At 42.5% G+C, this 17,754-nt stretch overlaps 1 protein-coding gene across 2 annotated transcripts in view; it reads right to left on the bottom strand.

Annotated features, from left to right (window-relative positions):
* ZNF423 (zinc finger protein 423) overlaps positions 1-17,754 on the bottom strand; it is a 225,203-nt gene that overhangs the window by 92,391 nt on the left and 115,058 nt on the right. For both annotated transcript variants that reach the window (XM_041458934.1, XM_041458936.1), the window contains one exon: positions 1,454-4,677. In XM_041458934.1, the coding sequence (XP_041314868.1) occupies positions 1,454-4,677 (3,224 nt within the window). The remainder of the gene's footprint in view (positions 1-1,453; positions 4,678-17,754) is intronic.

Below are 17,754 nucleotides of genomic sequence, written 5' to 3'. Positions count from 1 at the left end.
TACCAAGAGAGAGAAGACAAGAAAAGAAATCAAGCTTTCTGTGGGATTGGCTCAGGAGGCTGGATTGGGGCTCTGCTCCAGCATGGCCATGCCCAGCCCAGCTCAGCCAGACACTGCTGCCCCACACAGCCCCACATGGAGCAGGGATAAAAATTCCTGCCAGGGACACAACCTGCACCAGCTCCCTTGGAAACACCTCAGTCCACATCCTCAGGATATACTAGGGCCCTCTCTCTTACTTACCAAGCCTCTGGTGTTCTAGTTGAATGGATGGTATTTTCAGGTGCTTTTAATTCAGTAAGATGTGTTTGTGGGTGCTTTAATTAGCAGATTGACATAAGCAGGCATCTACGGCTGGAATTATTCATTAGGAGTTGGGTGCCTAATTTCCTTAGATACTTTTGAAAATCTCACCCCATCATGTTTAATTAAAAATGTCAGATGATATCAATACTCAGATGTGTCTGCTGTTGGTCTCCTGAGAAGATTTCCAAAATCCACTTCTCATTCCATCTGTTCCTGACAGAGGAAGGACTGACTTGGCCCATTCTTGAACCAAAACGTCAACAAATAATTTAAAAAGACTATAAAGTGCAAATGATATTAATCTCCTGAGTAGGCTTCTGGAACCTTACATGGATCTGCATGTTCCCAAGTAACTTGTAAGCTAAGAAATGGGAAAGCAGGCTCTCTGCAAAAAGTCAAGGACAGCACACTTTTATGTAATCTACATTAGACAATGTCCAGATTTGCTAAGAAACTACTTATCCCCTTATTGGACCCTACACAAGGACCATGAAGCAGGTTCTTTTAAAGTCACTTTTAAAATCATATGCACACACAAACAAGTTCACACAAATGCACACAGACGTCCAAGTAACCTCAAAACTTTCACTCTGGCAGACATTCCTAGGGACAAGCTCTTTAGCACAAAAGTTTGGTTTAGGTGAGAATTTGGCGGGTAGGATGGAGTTCACTACACTTTCCCTTACAAGTTCCTATATCCTCCTGTTCATTATTGTTTTCCTGGTAAGAAATAATCTCATTCTTCAAATATGACAGATGTTTTTATTGTTTTGGGTACTCAGCATCTCCATTTTTCATTAAACTACCCCAGCTTTTCCAGATCTGCCAGTTCAGTAGAATCAGAATTCATGGACAAACTCAATGCCCACTGTCCAAGAGTCTCAACTCTCTGTTGGTAAATCTAAGGCAGTTCTGAGACAAAAAATCTGATGCACTGCTACTAGGAATCAAGGTGCCTGAGAGGCTGAGCAACTTCTGATTGTTCTATATGAATTACTCTACTCTTTCTCCTGTATTGCTGAGGGGTTTTTTTAGTAGCACAAGTGATTTGATAAAGTGACAAATTAAAAAAAAAAAATCAGATCAGTTCTCACATTGAAGGTCTACATTTTATCCCTTAGATACTTTAAAGTTCAGCTGTACTTACTCTGGGAACAGGGGACGTCTGGGTACCTTTCCTTTGGCCACTGGTCTCAGGTGTCAGGTCTCGGTGGTCTACCTGAATGTGGCTCTCTAGGTCTTCAGCACTTTCAAATTTGACACTACACTCTGGACACCTCAGGCTGCCACATGGCCTCTCGTTCACCTCCTGTGGAGTCAAGCTCGAAGACTGTCCATTGGTGCTCCTGGTCATGCATCCAGCACACAGGCCATAGGGAAGGCCGTTCACATCCAACTTTACCAAGTCCTGCTTATTCCGGAACTCCTTCAAGCACAGCGCACACTTGTAGAGTTTTTGCAAGGCCTGGCCGTTAGGCGATGAGGTTGCAGAGTTTCCTGCCAACTTCTGCATATGGAACGTCCCATGAATTTTCAGCTCCAGGGTAGAGGTGACCGTCTGCATGCAGACAACACAGCGAAACCCAGTGAGGGAGTTTCTGAGATCTGGATGCATCTGGCAGTGCTCGATGAATTCCTCCTCGCTCTGCAGTGGCATTTTGCAGATCCGACACGTCCCTGTATCCAAACTCTTGCTGTGAGTGACTTTGTGCTCCGTCAGGGTCAGGAGCGATGGGAAGCGTTCCCCGCAGATGGGGCACATGTAGTGCTTAGCTGGGCCTCGATGGGTCTGCATGTGCTCCCTCAGGCCATTTTCTGAGAAAAAGGTCCTTGAGCAGATATTACACTTGTGGCTACCTTTGATGAATTCTGCTTTCTTCCTAGAGCAGTCATCCTCCCCAGGCCTGATGTTATGATCTCTCAAACGATGATTCTGCAAGAGGACCTCCATAGTGTAGGCAGCCCCACAAATGTCACAGCCATACATGGGCTCAGAAGCATCCACATCATCCTCACTGGCTTCATGACTGTTGGAAGTATCTGGATTCTTCATTAACATGTTCTGGATATCTGCCCCTTCTGTCTTCTTATTTGTTGGGGTCATGCCATTAGCTGTACCATTCTCAGCGCTAGCATCAAAAACACAATGTTTTTCCCGCAAGTGCTTTTCAAGCAAGATGATGGCATGAAAAGCTTTGCTACAAAACTTGCAGTTGTATTTTTTGCTGTGGGTTGTGATGTGGCACTGAAGTTCTACCTCTGTGCTGAAGGTCTCACCACAGAAGATACATTTGTGAGATTTTGATGGATTACCCAAGTGACTATGCTTCACATGGATCTGGAGATCCACCTCCTTCCTAAAATCCCAGTTACAGGCTGTGCAACGATACATCTTCTTTTCATTGCTATGCTTGACTGCCAGATGCACTTGGATAGATACCTTGGAATCAAAAACTTCTTGGCAAAGTGTGCAGTGATACAACACAAAAGTATGCATGTCCAACAAATGCTTCTGCAAATCATCCACTGAAGAAAACTGTTTGTCACAGCTCTCACATACATAATGAGTAGAAGTTGTCATGTAGTGTATGGTGAGATGTTGCAGAAGAGACTCCTGGGAATCAAAGTCTTCTTTACACTGAGGGCAAGACTGTTTCCTCAACAGCAACTCCAAATGCAACTTTAAATGGGTCTGAAAACTTTCAAAATTTGAGAACTTTAGATCACACTGATTACATGGGTATTCGCCATTAGACACGGAATTTACGCTTGCAGAAAGCCGCTGCCTTTTAGGGGAAGAGACTTCAACATCAGAAGAAACTGGACTCTGCTCTGCTTTTGACTTCTTATTGTGTGCCAGAGGAATGTTCTTGTGGTTTTCTTTAATATGCTTTGTAAGCTTCAGGATGGAGCCAAAAATGGGGGAGTTTGTGCAATAAGGGCATGAATAAACTTCCATAAAAGACTGTGTTGGCTGAATGACAGGGGAATCCAATTTTGAATTTCCTACATTGCAGTGAGTCTGCTGGATGTGCTCAGTCAAGGTAGCTTCGGTCAGAAAGCCCATGGAGCACTGGTTACAGAAGAAAGCATTGTTGCCATCTTGAGGGGTAGCGTTTGGGCCGCAGTGAGTAATGCGGATGTGTTCCTGCAAGCTATTGATATCTGCAAACATCTCCGGGCAGTAATTGCAATGAAATGCAGAAATGTTGCTAAACTGCATCATGGGATAGGCATGGTTTTTGTGCACTTTTCTCACATGTTCATTCAAGTTGTACAGTGTAGGCATGGAATCAAGGCAGATCTGGCACGTGTGGCTTTGCTGAGGTTTGTCTGCATGAATGGTCTTCAGATGGATCTCTAGAACAGCAAGGCTGTTGAAATCACGTTTTGAGCAGTAGGGGCAGCTGTAAGTAACTTTAGACCAGTTCTGGCCATCCTCTCTGTCAACAGACCTGGTTTTCTTTTGTCCTCTCAAAGGCTTTAAGGTCGAATCTGGAGTGGAACCTCTTTCCACCGACGCGCTGGAGTCCGGCGTTGCACTGCTCATGGACGCCACACTCCCCAGGACTGGGTCAGGGCTGATGCTGTGGTTGCTGGAGTCAGGTTGTCTATGGCTGTCCAAGTGGCAATAGACTTCCTCCACTGAAGAAAACTGCTCTGGACACATAGGGCACTTGTGTTTCTTGTTGGCATGGGCTTGATGAATGTGTGAGAGCAGCGAGTTTTCGTCTACAAATACTTCAGGGCAATGAATACACTGCAAATCTGCCTTCTCGGAAAGCTGTGGGTGGCGTGTCATTACGTGCTTCTCCAAATCTTCAGTCTGACTGAATGTCTCTTCACAGTAATCACACATAAAATCATCCTTCTTCACCTCTTTCTCAGTCTTTGCCATATGTTCCTTGTTCTTTTTATGAGCTTGCATGTGACTCTGCAATGAGCTGGTAGATGAAAACCCACGTTTGCACACAGTACACTTGAATGGTTTGCTGGAGCTGTGGGTTTTCAGGTGGATTTTGAGGTGGTCGCTGCGGGAGAATGCAGCCTCGCATTCGTGGCAATGATACTTTTTATCCCCTGTGTGAAGCTTTATGTGGCGATCCCTACTCCTCTTGTGCTTAAAAAGCCGGCTACAGTAGGTGCATTTGAAAGGTAGCTTGTCACTGTGGATCTGCTCGTGCCTTTTAAGGTAGCTCAGGCGAATGAAGGACTTATCACAAAACTGACAGGGATACGGCAGGCCAGTCCCCCCTTCCTCCTCCCCGATGCCAAGATCACACCCATCTCCTATCATCTGAGTGGGTGATGCAACATCTTTGCTGGAGGGAGATGAAGCCACCCAGGAGAGTTGTGGGTCGTCATCACCATCTGTAATGGGAAAGCAGAAAGGAGATTAAAAACAATTCCCAGTGCATCTGTGAAATAAGGACAAAGCTCTCAACAACACTATGGGCTTCTGCTACTACAGCACTAAAAAAAAAAAAATCAACTCAAAAAAAAACCCAATAAACCCTCTTGAATTTGAAAGGAGGTTTGAGAAAGAGAAATAAAAATATATTTGTGCACATAATTCACAAATATGCCAACATATAGTGTTAATAAAAAGCGTTTTTCTTTAGCAGGTTTAACACCTGCTCACTGTACTGCAAAGCAATAAACAATGAATAAAGAAAGCGAAACACAATGTGCAATGAAGCAATACAAACACTTCAGAAAGCTATAGTGTTAAGTGATCACCTGTGAATTTGTGGGTCTGTTAAATGCTACATCAAGATGATTTTAAGTAATGTCTCCATTAAAAAAATCCTTCAGTTCTGTCTCAAAACTGTAACAGAATGAAAGGCTGCTCAAAGGCAGAGTTGAACATCTAGGTGGAATAAAAGCATCAGATTTGAGAGAGCTCAAGAAAATCAGGGAAGAGATCTGCACCATTACCATGTTTGCTTGTATAAAAGGTAATGTTGCTCTCTTGGTACAAAACCAAACAAATTTTTTTCATGCCCAGGAAAATCACCACTGGAGATCTCTAGACATCACAAAAGAATCAAGTGCAGGATAAACTAAAGATCATCCAGCCTCTGTTTTAATAACTATTTCCTTTACTTAATATGAAGCTTTGAAAATATTTTATAATCGCATATTATCGTAAAGAAACACGGCACCAACTCCAGCAGCCCCACAGTCATTTTAGGAAAAATACATAAAATGTTGTCACTTCCATTAACAGAATTGTTAACAAGAAACAGAAGAGAGTGAGTTCAAATATCCTAATTCCAACAAATGCAGAGATGTTGAGTGAAACATAAATGCCACTAGTCTGATATCAAACTAAACCACAGAATGAAGCAAAAATAAAGTTCACGTAAATGATGGAAAGCGCTGACCACGCAAACATTTGGAGATTCCAAAAAGGAGCCGGTTCTCGAGATACACCATCCTTATAAAACATTTAATGTTCCTACTTCAGTTTTTACTAAAACAAACCAATAAAAAAATCCCCGACTGTGTGTGTAGGTTGCCACACGCACACTCCTCGTGCCTGCCAACTACAGAGTCTCCAGGCGGAGAAGGCACAAGTACAGCGATGAGCTCTCAAAAAGTGCTCGGCTAATGAGGGTATCACCACCGTACCAGGCAGCTCCTGCAGCACCGTCCGCTCTGGCAAGCACCTGCTTTTTCATCCCAGGTAAAGAAAGAGAGCAGCGACCTTGGAAAAAACTAAACCAAATACGCACACCCCAAACAACTTTGCCCACACGATGGGGATGTCTATTTTCCAGGTGAGGCATCTGCTCTCGCATCCCTTACTCCCGAGAGCTCTGCTCCCCCATTTCACTAAACGTCCTGCTCCGGAGCGATGCTGGATACCGAGAACCTGCTTCTTCCTGCTCCCGAAATGCACCTCGACTCTGAGTGAGCATCCGCGCTTCTAAGATGCTCAAGGTCTTTGCGCTCAACTAGCTCCTCCAAATCTGGCGGAGCCCAAGCCTAAAGCACAGAAAACGAGCTCCTGATTTTTATGTAAACTTTTCTCAGGCTTCACTCCCCCGACCACAAACGGCTCTCTCTCTCTCTGCAGCTGCAACAAAGCCTCATGTTCCCAATTTAAGCCACCTCCGCCGCCCACCCCGCTGCCAGCACAGCTTTGCGGAGCCCCCGGGGAGCCCCCAGCCCCCGCCATCCCCAGCTCTGCCGCCAGCCGTATCCGGGGCTCCGTCCCCACGGACCTGCGGCCACGGGCCGTCGGAGGGAAGAGGCAGCTGGCTGCCAGCGCCCGGATTAGGGGCCCCGGGGAGGTGCCGGTAGCTCAGGGCTGCCTAATTCCCTCCTCTCACCAGCTGGGCTCCTCCAGGGGCAAGGAGACAAAGGGGAGCACGAGGGGGATGCTGGGCCTGAACTAGGGCAGCACATGTTGCGTTTGTGCCGCTGCTGCTGTCTACGGAGAGGGGGAGAGCGGAGAAAAACAACAAGAGAAATAGCACCCCACCATTTGCTAGATACTGCTCGGCCTTACTGGCTGTAATTGTAATAATTTTATATGTCTGTTTGCAGAAATGTTTGAAAAAACACGTGCATTTGAAATATCCCCCCTCTCGCAGCCAGGCTGCCGTGTGCGGAGCGGCGGCGCACACGGCAAGGGCTGCGCCGAGAGAAGCCCGAGCTCTCCAAACGCCTCCACCGAATAAAGCTCCATTGTTCGGCTCGGAAACCTGAGATGCCATGGGCCAAATCCAGTGGTAACACAGGCTGGGCCAACTGCTTTAACTTATTTACATCCATATGCACGTATGCCAACCATTACACTGGCCCACCATGCAAACTGAACAAATCTCTAGAAAGTCTCTTTTTCCTCTGAAATGAACAGATCTACCTCAAAACACAGTCTAACATTCAAACAGAGCCAGTTCCCGTCCAGCTGCTGCTCTTCAAACATATTGGGCTATTCAGAAAACAAAATCAAAGAAAGCTGGTAGTATTACTTTGTGAGTGAAGCACAAAGCCTTTGCTAATATAATTTGGATTAAAAATAATAACATTTCTCAGGTTGGAAAGCTGGATTTGTCATAAAATGGAAGTGTTTACATAGAATGTAAAGATTATCTCCTTTTGTTAGCTTCAGTTGGACCTTTTACCAATTGTCATGTTTAATTTCTTGATTCTTTTTATTCCAGCATTTCCTCATATTTTTACAGTTTAAAAAGAATTTTAGAAGAAACTTTAAGCACCAGAAACAACCCACCTGGATTTCTTATTAACAAGATACTAAATTACTGAACACCTAAACTGAAGAAATTAGGGAAAACTCATTATCATTAATCTCTTTATGGAATGAATGAATAATAGCCCTGTTAATTTTAACTTGCCATATTAAATTGAAGAAAAGACCTATAATGAACTGAGGAGAAAATTCTAAGGTATTTTACCACAGTAATATTTTAGTGGGAAGATATATTTTAGATGTGGTATGACATGTCTGGCAAAGATGGTTAGAATAATAATTCTACATTAATGCAATCAAAGGAATGTAGCAGAATGAGAAAAATCACTTTCAAAAAGGAGATTAAAGTCATTAAAATGGCTAATCCTGCAAAGTGGGACTGTTCTAAAATAGAGAATCACATGGCTGGTGCAAGGCTTTTGTCATTTGCGCATAAGAGAATCAAAACAAGTATTAAAAGGGTAAGAAAATTCAATAAAAAGTTTAATTAGGAAAAAAAGAGCATTAAGGAAGCTTCAGGATGCCAGTAGTCCTCAGGATATATGTGCAGGTCATGAAGCTTAAAGGGCCATTCTTGATAATCAATCTCAAAGTGGTACAGTAATTTAGCAACTTAATGTTCAGCACGTTTACAGGACTGCAAGCATTTATCATCATCAGTGAGGAACTAATTCCAGCCTCAATGCATTCAATAAATGTATTTTTCCTTCTAAGAAGAACAATTTGGCCAAAATGTAGTATAAATCATACTTCATTCTCTATTTATCTTCCAGATAACACAAGGCAAGTTCAGAGACATATTCATGAAACTAAAACAATAAAATGAAGCTTTAAAAAGACGTGATCTCTCTTAGAAGGGAGACAAATGGCTCATCACAGATTGCCAGGAGTAAGCAGCACTGCCATCTCAGCACACACTGCTGACATTGATATATTTATTATTCCAGAGTTATTTTGCTAATAGAAATATAATCAACCAGACACAATTTCACAGTCCCTGCGAACACCTTCCCATCTCCCTGCCCACAGGTAGCTGGAAACAGTTCACTCCTGCTGAACTTTGAGCAGAGCTTCGCTTTCTTGCTCAGCTCCCCAGTCACCCAGCCCTGGGGGCCACATTCCTGGGCAGGAAGAGCACAAACCCAGGCTATCCCCAGCTGGTTCCTTTTCCTTTTAAGAAAAAAAAAAAAACATGCACAGAGACCACATTTGCTGCCTTGGACCTGAAGTTTGTCCTTCCCTAAAGCTCTTGTTCATCAACAGAGCATCATTGGGTCCCCCTCCACTGAAAACTCTCCCCAGTCTGTCTCCCCTACGTGTGGGGAGCTCAGGTGGCTCTTCCACAGGGCCTCTGTGCATCCCTCCACAGCACGGGCACGCTGCAATGTGGCCTGTGCAGTGCAGCAGGCCAGTTCCTTCCAGTGCCACCAGCACAGATTGAGCACCACGGGGCTCAGGAGAGCCTGCACAACCAGCCCCAGGCATCAGAAAAATCCAGGGTCTGGCCAAAGAAACATCTTTAAGACACCCCTCCTGAGCCCAGAAGGCATCTCCATACGGGACAGTAAACCAAAGAGGTCAGATTTAGAACGTGATCTTATTCTAACAGGTTTGTTCCTCTAGCACAGAGCTAGTACACAAGAGAAATACTTAAATTAACAAACACAAAACCCTGAAATTGATTGTTGAAGGAAGGATTGCTGTTTAAGCTCAGACTTCTGGTTTTCTCTGAGTCCCTCCATGATACACAAGTTAAAAGATGGTGAAAGCACTGAAAATGCTTTAAGCTGTTGAACGTTGATGGAATTCTAGCACCCAAAAAAGTAACTTTTGAAAACAAGCTTGGCACCATAAGCCACACTTCTGAACTGTGCTTCAGTTCCTCATCTCCATAACAGCAAAAAGCCATCTGCTTCTCAAGGGCAAATTGTAGGGCTTATTTCTGCATCGCTGTGAAAACCCTGAGACATCCTCAGATGGAAAGTCCAATAGAAATGCTATTAATTTCAATAATTATTATTATTGCAGATGCTTAACTATGAGAATAAAACACAGAGATTGAGGACTGACAAATCCTCAGTACTGGTTACAGCAAATTTTGCATTGCTGCACTATGTATTAAAGCCAGGGATAGATCATTACAATGGATTATAGTAAGAAGCTCACATAGCATACGCTGCTCATTTACACTGCAGTGCTGGTGTGAAATAATGCAAATCAAGTTTACATAGCAAATGTTTTAAGCTCAACATTTTCAGTGCACTGTGACAGCTTTTTGCTTAATTATTTTGTTGGAGTCTTTAGTCCCATTTTCCTGCACATTTCCTTCACAGTCATAAGAAATAATTAGAAGTACCAATAATATTTCAAACTTGATTTTTATACACTTATTAGCTTCAATGAACATTTCTGTTCATTGTGTCACAGAAGGCAATAATGGGCTGTGACCCACAGGCCCCTGTGGCAATGAAAGTCCTTGTACACTGACACTGCACCTACCTCTGAATGGCACTGTCACTGCTGGGCTGTGACTGACACCCAGCACTACTGCACACTCAAGCACACTTCACTGAATGAGAGGAAAAGGATTTCTGCAACTTATTTATAATTATTCCTCAAAAAATATCACGCAACTGTCCTCCAGAACTGCTTAACCCACCCTCAACCAAGGCAGGGAGGAGGGCCTGGGAAGTTCACACTGCTCTGAAGAACTCTACACAGAGCTTTCAGTGACGTCAGCTTCTTTACCAAAAGGGTCAGAGTTCTGTATTTTATGGCACTATGCTATTTATATATATATATATATATATATGTATGTATAAAATGTTCAAAGCAAACATGAAATTAGAGAGAAGTCTAAGAGGTGCTGATGTAAGTAACACCACTTTCATTATTATCTCTGACTCAAGAAAAATTCAGTTATACCTAATCCCATGCTTATGGGGTAAGCATTTTTGTTGGACTAAGTTACCAAAGGTTAGTGACTCTTTTCCCAAAACTTTCTCAGCTTTGTACTGCAATTCATTTTATATTTTTTTAAAAAAGCAAGGAAGATGTCTGGCTCAATGAAAAGTATATATAATCTGATTTTTCTTCTCATGCAGAGAGTAACTTTGTATTTAGAATACAAAATCAGCACAAGATGTAGTGCAGAATTTCAAACACTAAACTTGCTGGGATGTCTGCCACAGATAAACTGTTACACATAGACAGTTTAAACCTTGTTGTCTTTGTTTAAACCTTTTTGTAGTGATCAAAGATACATCTAATTAGTCTTTTTTATACTGCAAGTTAAAAGTACACACAAAGATGTCTACTGAAGCTTAGCTGATATACAGAAACTTGTTAAGGCAGAGTAATGCATGCCTGAGCCCTTGTCTCCCATTAGCAGAGCTATCAAGACTCAGTAATGACCATCGACAGGGTGATCCATAACTCTGAGCAGCTGATAAAATAAGTTATTTTTAACATTATTTTTCCTTATGTCAAACAGTCTGTATTTTGCTGGTAACAAAAAATTAACATATCATTAAGTAAGTTATTTCACGCTTCGATAAATGGCATAATAGGGCTGGAGGAGAAAGTTTTATGTTAGATCTAGGAATAAACTAAATGCTTTCAGAGTTGAATCACTGTTTTTCTTTACTCCCTTTGGAAAAGCAGCAGATACTATATTCTGCTGTGCATCATGGACTTGGGACTGAAAACAGCTGCACTCTAATTACATGTAAAGTGTACCAAAACATTCCTTTTATCACAGACTGTAAATCTGTTAGCATCTGTCTCTCCTTTGTTTCTTCCACAAGATACAAGCTTGTTTCTACATTTTTCTCACCTGTAGCGGTAATTAAAATTCATTATAAATGAAAGGAGTGAACACTAAAACAAGTTCCTCTGTGTACAGTTCTAAACTCAAATTAGAAACAGCTGTTTGCTAATTCATGCAGTGATGTTTTGTCGTGCTCTGTGAATCAATAATAACTCACCCTATTCCTACCAAAATGTTAGGATTATATATATGTTTTGCTTAGCAATTTTCTCCTCAGAAATATTCAAATGCACATTCAGTCTTTTTTAAATGAGATTAGAAGACGATACCTACAAAATCATCAGTGAAATAACAGGAAGATCTTAATAGCATGCTGCTTCTGCTTACCCTGCTACCTAGAGGGTCCTGTGTCATTCTTGCCTGCTTTGATGCCTACAGAGCATTTAGCAAAAGGGCATGTAGTAAGACAGATGTAAAAGAACAGACCTGTATATGGAGTCACAGAAATGCATCACGGATGCAACAGTCACATTGAGAGAATATTATAGAATTAGGGTTTCAGCTATGACATCTACAACTTTCAAACATCAGGAATGACAAAGCCCTCAGGAAAAAAATCCTAGTAGAATAATTATTACTTATAATAATTAGTTGTAAAATTAGTTATAATAAACGGCAATACTTATGCTAATTGTTAGTAATATTTCTACATATTATGTTAGCCAGAGCACAAACTTCATATGACCCCATTGGCCTTACACAATTATATTCTGCACTTCTGGCTACTTGATGTCAACATTTATCATGATTTCAACACTTGATTATGCAAAACAAAGAGACAACACACAGCAGTTAAGAGCTTTCTTTTGTATCTAAGCATAGGGATGCAAGCAGGGTCGCTGCAGTGATCTGAGCAGCCCTCATGGCAGCTTTGCAGAGCCTGCCCTCGTCACAGCACGAGTGGGGCCAGCCCTGGGCCCTGCACCGCCCCTTTGCAGAGCCAAAGCTCCAGCCCAGGGCAGTGGAAGAACATCAGCCTCTGTGCAGGTCCTTGCAATACATGCATTACTTCATGCATTTTCTCATCTCTACATAGAAATGTTTTCCCTTCCTTGTGTTTTGCTGCTGTTAGCAGGGAGGGTGTTCCCACACAGCACACACCTGAGACTGAGACTGAGCTCCTCGTGGAAATGTGGCCAGCGGGACAGCCTTTCTGGTGGGATCAAATGCATGAGATGAATTTCCTAGATTTATGATTTCCTCCCTCCCATTTGATCAGGCAGCTCTCAAATACAGCAGGCGCCTTTCTCAGGCTGTTTTGCCGAGTACCCTGAGGCACGTGCGGTCACACAGACTCAGCTCAAGGTCTTTCCCTCAGTTCATAACCATAGCACCAGAAACACAGACTAGCTGCTGTTTGCAGAAACTGCCTGAATGCAGAAGCTGAAAGTAAAGAGAGACAGACTTTTCTCCACTAATGGACCAGATTGGTGCGATTTAATTGAATGTTTTATTGTGCTCATTTTCGTGATTTTACATTGTACTTTCAAGTGAAGTAATCAATTGCAATCCATTTAGCTCATTCATAAAATTCATTTAAGGGTCATATCCTGCACAGTGAGCAGTGAGTCCTGGAAGTCAGCACTGACAAGGACAAGCAGCACTTTCTTTCCCACAGGATATTCAGCTTGTGCAGAATCAAGTCAGAGCTCATTTTGATGGTGTGGGCAGCAGTCTGGAGAAGCAAGTGCCTTTAAAACTGGGGCAGTGGCAAACTAGGACAAAGACAGCTTTGCCAAGAGTTCTCTGATAATCTGCTGTCACTACTAAGACAAATGGCTATCTGCTTCTGTGCTGGTAGAGAATACTAGAGTGGCCTTTCCATTTCTGCAGAGCTGTTTCCACTCTTCTGTCATGAATCAGCTGTGAGCAAAAGAACCACTAGAAGTGAGAAGATGGACCAGACACCAAAAATGCTCTGTGCCCTCTCGTTGGGGTCACCAGAAGTGACTGCATTGCTAGGATGGCTTTCTGTGATGTGATCTTCAACTAATATTATGTGGTGACCTGACCTGTAAGAAAATGGGTTTGCAGTCCCTGTCTCTAACAGATGATAAGTACTTTCCAGAGAACAGAATTCTGCTCCTAAATTAGTATTTCCCATCAGTGCTCAGTAGAAGAGTGGTAGAGAGAACCATTGCCATGTTTCAAACCTGAGAAAAACCTTATGTTTCATACCTCTGCCCTACACAGAACTTTACTGCCAAGCTTTCCAGCTTGAAAAACTTAAAGCTGGTCATATTATTAAAGCAAGTTGCAGGGGAAAATAAAACCAGCTTGTTAAGTTAAAAAGAAGGAGGCTGTTCCAGATTCTCATTTTGATCTAGGTGGGAAAACTGTGACACACTTACAATCTCAATGGGTTGATGTTCATGATGAATAGACTTAATGCTGAAAAACACATGTTGGCTGAAATTACTCAGCAATAAACAAACAGTAAAAACCAACAACATCCAGATTTTATACTGCCTTCAAAGAAGAAGGGAAGAAAAGCAAATTACATGTGACAAACAGTATCAACCAACCTGTTTTATAGCTATGCACACACATTATTGTTCTGACTTCCAAATGTGTTTTGTATTCACAGCAATCCCATTGAATTCAGTAGGAACAGCAGTTACTCAACACTCCTCAAAATTCAAATGACATAAATATGAGATATAGCCAGTTCTATTAGAGATATTTTCAGAAAGGTGCATGTATTCCCTGTCCCTTTAGTGAATTCAGAATTAAGATTTCACGCAAACACCATGAACGAAAATGAAGCTGCACTTGCAAATATCACAACTTCCACATGTCTGGTGAGTATAAGCCCCTCAAGGCCTCCATCTGCCTGGATTTGGAGGGCCCTGTGTGTCCCAGTGACCCCAGTGGCTATCCCTGGAGCTGAAGAAGCTGCCAGCTCCATCTGACCCAAGACTGGAAATGGGGTTTGTTCCAGCCGAGTAAATCTCCCATTCCTTAGGGATGGTGTGCATTAGGGCAAAGTACAATTAGTTAAGACTTTGGGTTTGTTAGTGAACCATTTTTAAGAAATTAATTCATTTAAAATTTAAAAAGAGCACCCACAAATGTAACAGCACACTGATGAATATGAAGCACATTCCTGATTATCATAAACATTGGTCATGAATCTGCACAATGTTTGTAAGTGGCCTGAGGGCAACTGCATGAAACAGAGGTGGGAAGGAAGTTCTCCACTTATCAATACCTGACAGAAATAACTGAAAGGCTTAAAAAGAAAATAACTACAGGTTTTTTACTATGCAAGATGAAAGTCAAACAGCATGGCTTGCCTAGGAGAGACATGTATTCTGCACTGTATGGTAATGCTACTTCTTTTTTCCTAACAGTACCCACCATTTTAAACAAGAAGAGACTTTTAAAACGAGCAAGCAAACAGACGCATTTGCCACCCGGTAAGATTGCTCTCGGTACACCAGTGCTTCCCTACAACAAATGTGCTGCATGAGAGTCCTTTCAAGTTTAACCGTCAGTGACCCGGCGTCTGTGATCTGAGGACTTGCACTGCACCGCACAACAAAACCGTCCGCTGAAAACTGCTCTCTGCTTCCAACACATCTTTGCCCTTTTGACTGGAGGGCCCGATGACAAATCGTGCGACTGCGCTCTCAGGCATTCAAAAGAAAAGCTGTGGCAACAAGCCTAGGTCTCTTTTCTTCGACCTCCCAACTCCATTGGTGCAGCTCAAGGAGGGATCCCATGCCCAACATTGCCGAGAGCCCATTTAGGCTGCAGGGGATGAGCCCCGTGGTGCCCACTGCAAGCACCTCTGTGTCACGGAGCACCGGATATTCCTCTCCTGTGGGTACCCAGCACTGAGAGCAGCCCAGGCTGTGCCCCATCTCCTACACCACAAGTTTGTGAGAGACTTTTTGAATCTCTAAATGACTTTAAAGAATCTCTAAATTCTTTAGAGGCTTCTCAGGTTGTCAGTCAGCAGCGACCACGCTCCGGAGAAAGCCTCCCGTAGGGAGGATGCTCATCAGTGCAGGCAGGCAGGAGGGGGGAGCGCAGCTGGAGAGCCAGAACGAATCCAAGCAGGAGACAACAGCCCCTCCAGCCCTGCTGCCCTCCTGCCAGGAGCCACGCAGAGCCTGGCAGGAACCTCCCCTCCATCCCTGCTGTGCTCCCAGCCCCAGCTGCAAGCACCACACTGCCCACAGACCGGAACAGGGGCATTTTCCTCAAAGTCCCCTGCGGCAGACACCTTCCTCCTTAATTGTTTTACAGTCTTAGGTGCTCATTTTCTCTATTCAGATGGCTCTAGTTTAACTAGCAATGCAGGTTTTCTTCTGATCACACATGTGTGGTTGGTTTTTTGCCTCCCACAAAATGTGAATTGTATGATTTATTCTAGTTAGTAACTGTCTCTGTGCCTTGGCCACAAATACGTGAGAGAGTGAATTTACGAGGAAAGGTGCAGGGCACAATTATTTGTTTAAATGGGATTAAAATTAGGGTTGGAGTGTACACTGAATCATCTCAATTTATCCCTGAAGAGAAGGAGGGACAGCAAATGTCTTGGCACTTGCAAACAAATATCTGTTTCCCCAACAACTCACTAACAGCACTCCTTCCATTTGAGAGCAGTCTCACACAGACATTGGCACTGATATCAGAGAATTAAATGAAATAAAGGGAAAAGCTATAGTCAATAACTTTGTAACTTTACCCACATGATGAGGACTGGTTATACTTACAAAAATGTATCTGGGAATGTTAATAGACTAAACAACTCACTAAAAGGAATGAGAAGGCCGTGGGGAGAGAGAGATTGAATTTACCCTCCAAAAGTATATCTTGACACTAAAGGTACAGCAAGGCTTTTTACAGAAAGGTACAGGCTTTCTACAGAAGAGTTCCCTAAATTAAACATGGGTGGAAGCTCGAGGTGGATGTTTAGGGTAGGGGCACATTTTCTGCACAGGAAAAATGGTCAAAAAATCAAAACAGAAAAAGACTCTATAAAAAATAAACAGCCAAGATCTCTCTGGGAAATCAGGCATCAGAGGTTTAAAAGACACACTTGTACCTCCAAAACCAGATGTGTTAAAAAAACATCTCCAGTCAATTAATGGCTGACAACACACACACCCCCACCATGGAAATGAAAAACTATTGTTTTCATAAACAACACAAAGAGTTTTAAAGCTCAGACCAGATTCATTTGCAAAAAGCCTACTGTCCTAAATATACCTAAATAATGAAAACCCTTTGCCACTTCCCTGCAATCTGTTTGCTTTTGCCCTTCCCAGACCCACAGCCAAAGCTCCCTGCCCAGACAGGAGCACAGACTGGGCAGCTCTGGTGTATCCCACAGCAGAGTGAGAGAACAAGGTCCCCAGATACAATTCACATATTATTTACATGTTTTGTCATGGCTTTTCTGAAATTTATTTTAGTTCTGGTCAATAAGGCAAAAATTTTCAGGACAGAAGAGTTTTCTGACCACAAATAAACTGTGCTGCTAAAATAACATCTAAAATAAGATCTTTAGCCCATCTCACCCTTTCCAAAATAAACAAAATTGGACTAATGAACGAAAATTCAGTAACTGCTTCCTCACACCTGGGAGCTGATTTTCAAGACACATATGACCTTTTTTTGTTTGGTTGGTTTTGGGTAACCATTTTCCCATTATTTAGGATTATCATACCTTGCATCTTTGGATTTTCTATGAACATAACCATAGTCCAGGGCCTCCTGGCTACCTGACATCAGGAAGGCTACAACATCATGTCTACCCTGAAGTCACTGTACACAGGCTTAAGAAGGACTTTATTTTAATTCAATTCTTTGGCTGGAATTGAGATTTGGATTTGATCCGATTTTTTTTTTTTTTTACTGTGTTGCTTTGTATCAAAACACTCATTTTCCAGTGGGTGGTGCCTAACAAAACAGAAGCAGAGGTGTGAGCATGAAGGAAACAGCCATTGTAAATGCACAGAAACACACCATGTCAACACATACCAGCTGCCCAATATGTACAAAAGCTTTAAAAAAGGACAACCGAGTCATTATTTTAGAGCTTCACGATAGTTTCCATTTTAAAACATTTTACTATCTGTCTAATGTCATTAGAGAAGGTTCCATTGCAAACACTGGAAATCAGACACCTCCTAACCATCAAATTCATCAGAATTTTTGTGCAAAGTGTTATCAGGTAACAATATTTACCATGTACAGTAATTATGAAAAACTCTGAGATTGTGCAATTATATATTTTAATTACACGATCTGATTAGGTTTTTTAATCACTTCATAAAAAGAAAGGAAATTCACTGAGGTTATCAGAAAGTTAATAAAAATAAGGTAATTCACTGCAAAGGCTCACCATGGTGCCTTTCTAACTACTTCCTTGCTACACCCCACT

This window comes from Pyrgilauda ruficollis, unplaced genomic scaffold (genome assembly GCF_017590135.1).
Source record: "Pyrgilauda ruficollis isolate IOZ18807 unplaced genomic scaffold, ASM1759013v1 scaffold13, whole genome shotgun sequence".
Classification (NCBI taxonomy): domain Eukaryota; kingdom Metazoa; phylum Chordata; class Aves; order Passeriformes; family Passeridae; genus Pyrgilauda; species Pyrgilauda ruficollis.
The sequence above is the reverse complement of the archived record's forward strand: the minus strand, read 5'-3'. Positions and strand labels throughout refer to the sequence as shown.